Source organism: Mustela nivalis, assembly GCF_964662115.1.
Source record: "Mustela nivalis genome assembly, chromosome: 5".
Lineage (NCBI taxonomy): Eukaryota > Metazoa > Chordata > Mammalia > Carnivora > Mustelidae > Mustela > Mustela nivalis.
In genome coordinates this window covers 18,809,888-18,823,118 of record NC_139024.1, presented here as the reverse complement: position 1 = coordinate 18,823,118, position 13,231 = coordinate 18,809,888, and the positions used below count along the sequence as shown (strand labels likewise).

The window sequence follows — 13,231 nt, the reverse complement described above, 5'->3', positions numbered from 1 at the left end:
ATGCATTATTATTTTCCAGCAGAGGAAGGCGAGAGGCATGTATTTTTTAATTGATTTATTTATTTGGAGGACATTAATTCTCGGTCTGAGGCTGATTTTCAAACCATTTGCAAAGCGCGGCTCCATTGTTCGCCGGGCGCGCAGGCTCCGCCCCCTGCTTTGTGTGCGGTGCGCGGATTGGCCGGCGCGCGCGGGGGCCGCGTCAGCGCCCGCGAGCCCATTCATCTGTGCACTTGGGCGTTGGACCCCGCATCTTATTAGCAACCAGGGAGATTTCTCCATTTTCCTCTTGTCTACAGTGCGGCTACAAATCTGGGATTTTTTTATTACTTCTTTTTTTTTTTAAACTACACTTGGGCTCCTTTTTTTGTGCTCGACTTTTCCTCCTTTTTTCCCTCCCTCCTGCGCTGCTGCTTTTTTATCTCTTCGACTTAAATTTTTTTATCCGGAGTGTATTTAATCGGTTCTGTTCTGTCCTCTTCACCACCCCCACTCCCCCCTCCCTCCGGTGTGTGTGTGCTGCTGCCGCCGCCGCCGCTGCTGCCGCCGCCGCTGCTGCTGCCGCTCGCCCCGTCGTTACACCAACCGGAGGCTCTTTGTTCCCCCCTTGGATCTGTTGAGTTTCTTTGTTGAAGAAGCCAGCATGGGTGCCCAGTTCTCCAAGACCGCTGCGAAGGGAGAAGCCACCGCGGAGAGGCCCGGGGAGGCGGCCGTGGCCTCGTCGCCTTCCAAAGCGAATGGGCAGGTAAATTCTACCTGTGTTTGTGGTCATCTCGTTGGTGTCTTTCTCCAGTCCCGACGCTTCTCCTCCCCTCCCGGTCGCGCCCTAGGCGCGTTCGGCGGAGAGAGGAGCGTGGCCAGATTCCAGTCTGAAAGTTGAATGGAAGGCGATAGCCTAAATTGTCAATTTCTCATAGGAGGTGGCCGGGGGGTCTTCTCCTCCACCCCAGAGGAGTGGTTCTCGGAGAATCCTGGCAAATTCTTGTGTAGACAAGAGGCAAGAAGTGATAAATTGTCTAAAATGGCGTGTTTGGAGCTTGGCAGAACGTGACTAGCTAGGTGCTAACCCCCCCCCCCCCCAGTCAGGTTGCATTTGTGTTTGGTGGGCACAAAGGTGTTTGGGTGGCTCTCGTGTTTGTTGTCGAGACTGGGTCGCTTTCAACATTTCTGAGCTGGTGGGATGGGGGGGCCAGGATGGGGGAGGACGGGAATGGTGGTGGAGAAAGGCAAGGAGGGGAAGAAAGGCTGTCTTATTGTATGCTGAGGCGGCGTGCCCCGGGTTCTTGGAAAGGTAGCTGGCCGGCTGGAGCTGGGCTGAAAGGTTTCGGTATCTTTCCGTGGGGCTTTCCCACTGTTGTAAATCTCTATTCGTCCGCTGTCTGTGCCATTACACACCCATCCGACTTTTACATGGTATCCCTGGGGTGGGAAGACTCGGTGGGTCCTTGGAGAGAACCTGTCCAGATGGTCAGTAAGAGGCAATTCGTGTATTTCGGTCGGGATTGTTCGTGTGCGTGGCGGCGCCTGGACCACTGCGGGGGGCCGCCCCAGAGCTGCCCGGACCCAGGCAGATGGCCACGGTTGGGTGGGCGCGAGAGGTCGGCCGTGGGTGGCTGCTTCGCAAACACTGGGTACCCACCACGCCTCTTTTCCTAGAGTAGAGGCCGTGTAGCTTCGCCTACTCTAACCTAATGGGGAAGGCGAGCTCTGCCAAGAGACTCTGAACCCGTTAAAAATGCAAAATGAGCCGCCGTGGCGCGCCCTGGCTTCACAGAATCGCTGGCGAAGGTGGGCGTGGAAGCCGAGGCAAGACCTAGGAATTAAAGGGTTTCCCCCAGCCTTGTTGGTTTTGCTCGGACCAGAACGCCTGGAAGCCACCTGAGCTTTGTTTGTGGACTCGGGGCTGAGCGCTCCGGGCTCGGGGGCGCCTCGGCCCGCGGGCAGGGCCGGGCTGGGCAGGGCGGGGTGGCCCCGCGGCCCCGCCCCTCCGCCGGCCCGCCCGCGCCCGGCTCCGCGCGGTGGAGGCGCAGCGCCCCCTGGCGACCTCAAGCCCTTGGCGGGGGTGGGGGGGCGCAGGGTCTTGGCGCGCGCAGCCGTGGCGCTTGTGGCTGGAGCGCTGGGATGCCCCTGGGAGTTCTCGGTGTCTTGCAGAGCCTCTCACGGTTTAGGGAAAAGAGGGCTGTGTAGGGCGCTGGCTCTGTGCCTTCTCCCAAAGGCCGTCTTGGTGTGTATCGTGTGTTACGTGGCTCTCTTTTTGCAGACCCGGGAGGTGGAGGCACGAATGGGTTATCCCTTGCTTTCCAGTCCGGGCCTCGGCACTTCTAAATCCGAAGGGCATTTGTTGAGTGGTCGACGCTATTGCTGGTTCTTTGGGGCGGCCCCAACTGCACTGCTCCGTTTCTTCGGAGAGCTCCTGTCTAGGCAGGCAGCCCCGGTCCCCCCCGCCCCCGTCAGGGGATGGAGGGACTCCCAAAGCCACGGGGGCTCAGGGGGGTAACTGGTCCCTCCCGGCCCGGGGGTGGGGGCGGCAATGGCGGCGCCCGGGCCGCTTCAGTGATACTCCCGCCTTCTCTGCCCCGCAGGAAAATGGCCACGTGAAGGTAAACGGCGACGCCTCTCCCGCGGCCGCCGAGCCGGGCGCCAAGGAGGAGCTGCAGGCCAACGGCAGCGCCCCGGCCGCTGACAAGGAGGAGCCCGCGGCCGCCGGGAGCGGGGCGGCGTCGCCCGCCGCGGCCGAGAAGGAGGAGCCGGCCGCCGCCGCCCCCGAGGCCGGGGCCAGCCCCGCGGAGAAGGAGGCGCCCGCGGAAGGCGAGGCCGCCGAGCCCGGCTCGCCCTCGGCCGCGGAGGGGGAGGCCGCGTCGGCCGCCTCCTCGACGTCTTCGCCCAAGGCCGAGGACGGGGCCACGCCCTCGCCCAGCAACGAGACCCCGAAAAAAAAAAAGAAGCGCTTTTCCTTCAAGAAGTCTTTCAAGCTGAGCGGCTTCTCCTTCAAGAAGAACAAGAAGGAAGCGGGAGAGGGCGGGGAGGCCGAGGGCGCAGCCGGCGCCTCGGCCGAAGGCGGCAAGGACGAGGCCGCCGGGGGCGCCGCTGCAGCCGCCGCAGAGGCAGGCGCGGCGTCCGGGGAGCAGGCGGCGGCGCCGGGCGAGGAAGCCGCGGCGGGTGAGGAGGTGGCGGCGGGAGGCGACCCGCAGGAGGCCAAGCCCGAGGAGGCCGCCGTCGCGCCCGAGAAGCCGCCCGCCAGCGAGGAGGCCAAGGCCCCCGAGGAGCCCAGCAAGGCCGAGGAGAAGGTGGAGGAGGCCGGGGCCAGCGCCGCCGCCTGCGAGGCGCCCTCAGCCGCCGGGCCCGGTGCGCCCCCCGAGCAGGAGGCGGCGCCCGCGGAAGAGGCGGCGCCCGCGTCAGCCTCGTCAGCCTGCGCAGCCCCCTCACAGGAGGCCCAGCCCGAGTGCAGTCCGGAAGCCCCCCCGGCGGAGGCGGCAGAGTAAAAGGGCCCGATTTTTGAGATAATCGAAGAACTTTTCTCCCCCCGTTTGTTTGTTGGAGTGGTGCCAGGTACTGGTTTTGGAGAACTTGTCTACAACCAGGGATTGATTTTAAAGATGTCTTTTTTTATTTTCCTTTTTTTTTTAAAGCAGCAAATTTTGTTCCCCCTCCTTCCCCACAGATCCCATCTCAAATCATTCTGTTACCACCATTCCAACAGGTCGAGGAGAGCTTAAACACCTTCCTCTGCCTTGTTTCTCTTTTGTTTTTATTTTTTGCATCAGTATTAATGTTTTTTGCATACTTTGCATCTTTACTCGAAAATGTAAACTTTTCTTTGTCAATCTATGGACATGCCCATATATGAAGGAGATGGGTGGGTCAAAAGGGATATCAAATGAAGTGATAGGGGCCACGATGGGGAAATCGAAGTGGTGCGTAACATTGCCAAGAATGTACCACTAGAAACGATGGTGTAAAGGCTTAGTTTTTGTTTTTGTTTTTGTTTTTAAAGAAAAGTTATTACGATGTATTTTGTGAGGCAGGTTTACAACACTACAAGTCTTGATTAAGAAGGAAAGAGAGAAAAAAAAAAAAAAACACCAATACCCAGATTTTAAAAAAGATCATAGTCTTAGGAGTTCATTTAAACCATAGGAACTTTTCACTTATCTCATGTTAGCTGTACCAGTCAGTGATTAAGTAGAACTACAAGTTGTATAGGCTTTATTGTTTATTGCTGGTTTATGACCTTAATAAAGTGTAATTATGTATTACCAGCAGGGTGTTTTTAACTGTGACTATTGTATAAAAACAAATCTTGATATCCAGAAGCACATGAAGTTCGCAACTTTCCACCCTGCCCATTTTTGTAAAACTGCAGTCATCTTGGACCTTTTAAACACAAATTTTAAACTCAACCAAGCTGTGATAAGTGGAATGGTTACTGTTTATACTGTGGTATGTTTTTGATTACAGCAGACAATGCTTTCTTTTCCAGTCGTCTTTGAGAATAAAGGAAAAAATCTTCAGATGCAATGGTTTTGTGTAGCATCTTGTCTATCATGTTTTGTAAATACTGGAGAAGCTTTGACCAATTTGACTTAGAGATGGAATGTAACTTTGCTTACAAAAATTGCTATTAAACTCCTGCTTAAGGTGTTCTAATTTTCTGTGAGCACACTAAAAGCGAAAAATAAATGTGAATAAAATGTACAAATCTGTTGTGTTTATTTATGTTCTGATAAAATACTGAGACTTCTAGGTCGTGAGGGTAATTTTGAGGAACATCTTGCATGCCATCAAGAGTAAATTTTCTTGTGGTTTTTAATCTGAAGTTTCCAAACTGAAAATTCATAATCAGCAGTGTCAGATTACATACAGGAAGATCTTGAGACATTCCATGTCTGGTACCATTTACTTGCATTGACCTTGAGTTCTCATTTAAAAAGTCAACAATTATTTTTATCATAATTATGTAGCATGTCAGAATGAATCATTTAATACAAAAGTGGTATGACCCGACGACTTTTTAAATGTCCTGTGAAAATTTCATAAAATACATTTTTTTGTCATGCAAGTCCAGAAACTTGAGTGAGAGTCTATTTAATCCAAACTGCAGATGGGCCACAAAACTGGACAAATGTGTTTCAAAAACTGATGGTGTATTACCTGCCGTTGTAATTGCTTAGTGCTTGGCTAATTTCCAAATATTGCTTAGATTATGTGTTATACCTTAGGAAACAGGTTTATGTAAAGAAGTAATGGTGACGAATGGGCAACACTGTCAGTTTATGGGCCTCCAGTACTTGCCTCAATTCAGTAGTTGCAGTTTTTTTTAAATGAAAGTAGTGTGTTAGTATCTTGTTACTCAAAGGAAAAGATAGAGAATAATCCTTTCTTATATAGTAATAATCCTTACTAGTTTTCACCTTTGCTCTTACCACCCCTAACTGGATTTATTTTTTTTCTTCACTGGATCCTGAAATGAATTTGAAGATAAAGGTGTGTATCAAATACCATTACTTCCTTAAATGCAAAGGTAAATACACACACCTGTTTGCTGTTTTTAAGCGGTATGCCTTGTAGGGTTCACGGTGAGTCAGTGAACCACATTTGTAACAAGCACCAAATCTTAAAACTCCTTAGAAAAAGAAATTAGCTTTTGACATGTGCTATTAATTGGAATAATGGATCATAAATAATAGTTCATGTCCTCTCCTTACCAAATACCCTCTCCACTAATAAAAATAGCATTTGGAAAAGAATGTACTTTTAGTTAGGGAGTATTGATCTTGAAGGATGTTTGAAAATTAAGAGTAAGATCTGGTAACCAAAGGACTGCTTTATGGGGTCTTTCCAACCTCACCAACTTTTTGCTCAAATACCTGCTTGGCGGAGTATAGGGCCTACTGTGTGGGAGGACTCCCAAAAAAAATGGATTTTAAAAATTAACTCGTGAGTAGTCAAAAATACTGTGTAGCCAACTATATTGCTAGGCTTGTTTTTTTAACAGCTGGAATTAAGATGCATTATTTTGATTTTAATTGCCTAAAACACTTTGGGTGGTATTGATGGAGTGGTGGATTTTCCACCAAGTGCTTAAATGAAATTTGACATATATCTTTTCATCCAAAGTTTTGTACATCACATTGTTTTCTAATGGAAAAATGTTAATATGGCTTTTTGTATTACTAACAATAGCTTTGAGATTAAGGAAAAATAAATAACTCTTGTACAGTTCAGTATTGTCTTATTAAATCTGTATTGGCAGTATGTATAATGGCATTTGCTATGGTTATAAAATACTTCCTCTGGATTATAATTATCATTTGATTCAATTACTATTGCTTGTAAAATAAAGTTTTTCCAATTGATATAATCAAGCTTGCTAAAACAGGATTTTTTACAAATTTAATTTTAAAATGCAAATTTTAGAGGAAAAACTTAAAATCTTAAGTGTTGATGGTAAGTATAACTATTACTCAGCTTAAGGGATTTGGAAGGTATACTTGACATTATACTTAGGATATATAAATATATCCATTGAAGGTGAGTTCTATGTTAACAAGTCAGCTAAACATTTTAATGTTAGGGCTTGATAATATGTTTAAGAAACAATGCAGTGTATCTACATTTCCCTCATGTATATAAACAATAAAATTTTGCAATTAAACATTTGGGGAAAGGGTCCTTTTTGCATTCATATACTTTGGAAAGGGGATGTAGTTTATTTAACATAACTAAGTTTGCTTTGAAAATTTTAAAAATGGTTTAGTATCAAGGCTGTTTGCTTTTATTTTTCTTTCAATCATTCACTGCTATATTGAGCATTTTTTTTCTCTTTCCACTTCCCAGTCATGAAAGTGCTTAGAATAGGGTGTAGCAAACATGAATTTTAACATGCTTTCAATCTGTAAAGATTCCAGTCCTTGCTGGGGAGTCAAGTTCCAGCACTCCTTTAAATTACATCCAACAGTGCTATTTTTAAAATGGGAAATAAATACCTTAAAAAGATGTGAATGTTAACTAGATTTTATGTACCTGAAAAGAGTGATAAATTACTGATCCCTGCAATACTTCTATCTACATTTCCTCTCCACTGCTTAACAGCAACTTCATTTGTTTTTAAGTAATCTTTAGCCAATCGGGGCTGGAACTTACAACCCCAAGATCAAGAGTCACAAGCTTTATGGACTAACCCAGCCAAGTGCCCTTCAACAGCAACTTTAAAGCAAAACAAACTACTCCATCATAAGATCTAACAGTTGTAAATACATAAAGTAATTACTGCAAAATTTCTAGGAATCCTAATAATCCTTCTAGTTTTTTGATAAAATTAGAACATAAGACTTTAAATACTACTAGTAAGTGAAAAATAAATACCTTTGTCAATTGCTGTTAATTACAACTTCTCTAATTTCTGAGAAAGCTGAAAGACAACAGGACTACTTGTCCCGTAGGCTTTCAACACAACACATTTTGACTGAATTCATTAATTTAGCCTTACCGGTTGTCTTCCTAACAAGTGGAACACTGTTCCTTAGGTTTGAAATTAAGTTAAGGACTAGATATCATGCTACAATTCTATACCTTTGAGGGGTGAGAAAAGGAAAGGGATTGTTGGGGAGAGTTCTAAATTCGAAATGTAAGAAAGCTCTCAAAGCAAGGCTTAGGTCAAATCATAAACCCATGTTTTGGAAATCACCATCCAATAGAAATATAATGAAAGACACAGGTAATTTTAAACTTTTTTAGTAATCATTTTGAAAAGTAAGAACAAACATGAAATTAATTATCCAAAATCTTCAATATGCATTCATCATGAAACTTACTGAGATATTTTATTTTTTTTCTTAACAAGTCTGTATTTTATACTGAGAACATAACCTCAGTTTGGAGCATTTCAAGTGCTCTCTGGTCACAGGGGGCTACCGCACTGGAGTGCACAGGTCTGAAAAAACAAAATCTGAGAGTCAAGGAGCGAAGAGGAATGTTGGGTACAGACTTTGCAAAGTGTAGCTTATGTGATTAATTTCATGAGCTTCAGCTTTTGAGCCCACATTAAAGTGTTTTTCTAAATTTCAAGCCATTTCAAACAGTTAATAATGGCATTGGAGTTATCAGTAAATATGGTGAGATTCTGAATGGCCTTGTTACAGATTGAACTGTGTGTCCTCTCCCTCCCCCATTCATGTTGAAGCATGAACTCCCAGGACTTTAGAATGTGACTGTATTAAATTCAAATTAAATTCAAATAAAGGGTTAGGGTAATCCAACATGACTAGTGTCCTTCGATTGTCCACACTGAGAGATACCAGGGGTTCACACGCAGGGAAAGAAGAGATCATGTGAAGCCGTGATGAGAAAGTAGCTATCTGCAAGCCAAAGAGAGAGGCCTCAGAAGACCCCAAACCTATCACCACCTTGATTTTGGATTTTCAGCCTCCAGAATTCAGAGAAAAGAAATATCTGTTGTTTTAACCACCCCGTTTGTGGTACTTTGTGATGGCAGCTGCAGGAAACTAATAGAGGACCCTTGGTAAGAATGGGAAGATTGTCTTTACCTGAGGATGTAAAGGATTTTACAGGCTTGCTTTTGCTCTTCTCTCAATGGAAAAAAAAACTGCTTTCTAGCTTGAGAATTGTATTATTGTTATTATTGTTACCTTAGAAATTATAGCTGAAAAATTAGAAAGGTAGATTATATTGCTATCTTAATTATTAGTGAGTTGATAGGAACGATTCCGGGACACAAATAGTTAAAAAAAAAAAGTCTAAAAACACTGTATGATGTTATGTCTGAATTTATCCATCTCTGTTTTCCCTTGCAATTTATTTGTACAAGAAACTGAGTTATTTGTTTTTTAAGTGTCCAGAGTATGGATTTTGCTAATTGCACCTCATGTGTCATGTAACACATTACTTTGTCTGTCCTATATTTCTAGTATTTTCTGTAAATTGAATAATAGATCTAGAAGTTGATTCAGATTCAAAGGACTATATCACAGGTGATGTTGTATTTCTATCAGGAGGCACACAATGTTCAGTCATTTCTCTTTTTTGTAAAGTTTAAAGCCATCGATTTTTCTTAAATCCATTAACTAATATAGAATTGCCAAATGGTGTTTTTCTAATTGTCAATCCTTTTTATTTATTTGTTCAGTTATTTCTATAAAGAGAAAGTTTCCTTCATCAACCATTTGGTTGTCCTTTCTTAATAGAAAGGCAGAAAATTGGTTTAATTCTTTCCCTTTATTTATTAATTTTCAGAATAATGAGTTGATTAGAGGTGACCAATGATGGTATTTGACTAGTAGCGTAATATGTTCATAGATTTAAACTTATTTAACGTAAGTAATATAAATGAGGCTCAGATTGGCTTGTGGTAGATTATGCTTTAAAGTTCTAGAATTCAATAAATGAATTAAGTTTAATTTTATTAAGATGCTACTTGAGAATGTGCTAAAAGATGGATGAAACTTAATATTTAGTTTACTCAAATGAAATGGGCTTATGCATTTAAGTGTTGGCACAACCCGAATTTTAGTTGGGGTTTCATGCCGAGAAGCCGTCTGTTTATACAATTTCAAAGAAATGGGAGGCATTGCAATTTTTTTCTTACCCTCTAATTACTGCTGTATAATCATATTTAAATGTCATCAAAATCTCAACACAGCACCTTACCCATGTAGTAAGAAAAAATGTCTAGAAATGTATGAGTTTGAGAAGACTCAGAAATTACCAGTCATGCAGACTTCCATGCTGGCACTCAATCAAGCCGTGCACTAAAGAGAACATATTGGTGAACAGGCATTACTAATTTCACCAGCGAAATACTAAAACTTCTATCCTGGGGTATGTGTCAGTGAAATTGGTAATTTTTAAAGAAAAATTATACTCATTGTATAGCACAGAGGCTCCCATGGCAGCATTAATTAACAGCTTTTGTGAAGAAGTTTGAAGACATTGAATTTAAGTGAACATAAGGAATTAACGCTTTTCTAAGCAAACTACCAACTAGAGCTACTTATTTTAATGTTTTTGAAAAATTGGCAAGCATTGGATGAGGCAATAGATCATCCAGGATAGATAATATTTTAATAGATTTGAAGACACTTACTGAAATGGTAAAGAAAAAGGAGCCTGTAGACTTGGTCAGTTCATATTACAAAATATTAATTATTAACTAGAAAAATGCATTATCTCACAAGGGTCATTTTCTTCTGTCTTTAGTGTGCTAACTAGTTCATGAATTGGATTACAATAGTACAAAGAATGTCTTATTTTCCTTTTCTCATATGCTTCCTGATATTTTAAAAAGCATAAATTATTGGGATACCTGGATGGCTCAGTCCATTAAGTGTCTGCCTTGGACTCAGGTCTTGATCCCAGGATCCTGGGATCCAGTCCCAAGTTGGGCTCCTTGCTCAGGAGGGAGCCTGCTTCTCTCTCTGCCCGCTGCTCTCCCTGGTTGTGCTCTCTCTCTGACAAATAAATAAATTTTTAAAAATAAAATCTTTAAAAAGCATAAATTATTGCTAAGAGTTTTGAAAAATTTTAAATGAGAATTTTAACTTTTTTTTTTTTACTTTATTGGTATATAGCTTCTAAACTTAAAATTCTATGCAATCTAGAAGTGAAACATCAGAGTTTCAAAGATGAATTTATTTAAAACAAACCAAAAATATGCAAATACCAGAGTTTCTTCTGAACAATAATGTTATTATCAACAAGAAAGTTATTATTCAAGTCTCTTGAGAAAATCTACATTATTTTAGCATTCTTACACAGAACACAAAGATCTTTTCATGCTTAACGCTTAGTGAACAAAGATAAACTTAATATACAATCCGGAAAAAATATAGTCATGGTAATATCAAATGAAGACTATTTCTTCTGAAGCATTTCTGCCATAATTTCTTGAGACTTAGAACACAAAATAAGCATTTATATTGAGAAAATGCAGGATTTTTTTTGTTTGTTTAGATCAAGAAGACCTGTTAAGGAATGCCTGGGTGGCTCAGTGGGCTAAGCATCTCCCTTCGGCTCAGGTCATGATCCCAGGGTCCTGGCATTGGGCCCCGCACTGGGCTCCCTACTTAGCGAGAAGCCTGCCACTGGACTCCCACCCCACTGCCCTGCCCCTGCTTGTGCTCTCTGACAAATAAATAAATAAAATCTTAAAAAACATATATTAAAGAAAAAGTTTTGTTTAAAATAGTTGTTTGTAAAGCATGTTTCTATTCTGAATTTCAATTTTGTTATCAAAAGTATATTTGCAAGCAATAAATACATACTTCATACATAAAAATTTATATATAAAATTATTAATAGAGCAAAAGTTCATATTTATGCATGTTTTGATATGTTTTTATAAATACACAAATATTACATAGTGATATGTATTTATTATAAATATATAATATATATTTAAAATCAGGTTTAAATATGAACATGTGATATTTTTAATATTAAAGCTTTCAAACAAAAGTTCTCTATTTTCAATTTTGTCACCTCCTTTATTTCTCCTTGAAGTCTTTGGAAAATATAGTATCTTCTAAATGCTACCTAAGATTATAAAGAACAATGGTTGAATGAGGTTTTAGATTTGGTTAAATGAGGGTAGTCTGACCAAAAGTTGACTTTTCTAAAGATTCTTTGTGTGAAAATCTTTAATTTATTTTACCACTCATTAATTTTTCATAACATGTAGTTATAGCAATAATCATCAGGTATATCTGATCTGATAAAGAAGAAAGAAGCAGAATAAAGATTACTGACATTTCTTTCTTTTTTGTTCTTTTACAGATCTTATTGATGAGATTTGTGATTCTATTGTTATTTCCTAAGGAAAGTACAAGAAGGAAGTAAGGATTAGGCACTTAGGTGTTGGGAGTCACAATCTGGCTCTGCCTCGTGCAAACAACTATTATAGTTTTTTAATGTTGTTAGATGCACTCCTTTATCTGTCTGGCCTCAGTGTTCTCATGTGTAAAGCTGAGAGTAGAAAGAGTTCCAATTACTAGGTATGTTTGCTGTTGTTTATTTCCTAGTATCTGCACTTTTTGGTTCAATATTGAATAATCTACTTTAGATACTCTGCTGGTCCCCTGAAATCATTTGCAATATGTTTTAATTAAGGTGCTTTAGATAAAGATTTCTTTTTAAAGGACAGATTTCTACTTAAGAATCTGCCATACTTCATTTTTTATTTTAGCAAACATTTGTTGAATAAATATGTTTTAGGGGAAGGACTGCAGAGTCTAGAAACATTTCATATGTGGATATACAGCATGCCTAGAATCTGTTCTGGTGGGAAAATCACAAGTCAGAAATAATACCAATACTACTACTACTAATCTACAATGTGATTTTTTTTTAATGCCGGACAAATTTAATTATCATATAGCCTAGATTACAGACATTAGATGAAAACAAATCAAATATTATAAAAACAATGCTTGGTATATCTTTTAAATTTGTATGTCAATTTTATATTTTAATAGCATTTTAATAAATAGCAGGAAAAAATAAAATACAGAAGATGCATGTTTAGGTTATCTAATGTCATATTATAAGCCACCTGAAACTCAGTGGTATAAAACAACAACAACTTATTTTTAAAGCTTTATTGATGTATAATTGATACACAGTACACTGCATATAGTTAAAGGACACAATTTGATATGCACACATATGTACACACCTGTGAAGCCATCACCATAATCAAGAGAACGATCGTATCCGTGATGATTCTGTGGATCAGGGATTAGAGCAGACACAGCAGGGACAGCTTGTCTCCGATACATGTTTGGGGCCACCAGCTGGGGTTGCTTGAATAGTTGGAGACTGTTGGGATACCTAGATTGGCGCCATATGTCTGGGATCTTCATTCTTCTTCATGAGGTGTTTACTAGGATTAAAAGGCCTAAAATGGTTCCTTGACACTGGTCTTGGTGCCTGGCTCGGATGTCTGCACCAACGGATACCTAGCAGGTACTCTCTGTACTCATGGCTGTCTCGGCATAGTCAGACTTACTGCATGGCTGCCTACTTCTCCCAGAGGTGGAATTTCAAGAGAGTGTTCCAAGGGACAGGAAGTAGAAGCTGCCAGTCTCTTATAGTCTAGTCTCAGAAACTGGCACAGCTCACTTCCGCTGCACTTTTATTGGTCAAAATAGTCACGGAGCCCATTCGGACTCTGGGAATGAAGGACGTGGACACCACCTCTGGGAGAAGTGTCAAATCT

The 13,231-nt window shown here is 41.7% G+C and overlaps 1 protein-coding gene across 1 annotated transcript; it reads left to right on the top strand.

Moving 5' to 3' along the window:
- The first annotated feature begins 229 nt into the window (after positions 1-229).
- On the top strand, positions 230-6,224 carry MARCKS (myristoylated alanine rich protein kinase C substrate). The gene is made up of 2 exons (XM_082729428.1): positions 230-745; positions 2,583-6,224. Exons 1-2 carry the CDS (start codon positions 644-646, stop codon positions 3,480-3,482), a joined length of 1,002 nt encoding a protein of 333 aa, XP_082585554.1. The 5' UTR covers positions 230-643; the 3' UTR covers positions 3,483-6,224.
- The last annotated feature ends 7,007 nt before the right edge of the window (positions 6,225-13,231 follow it).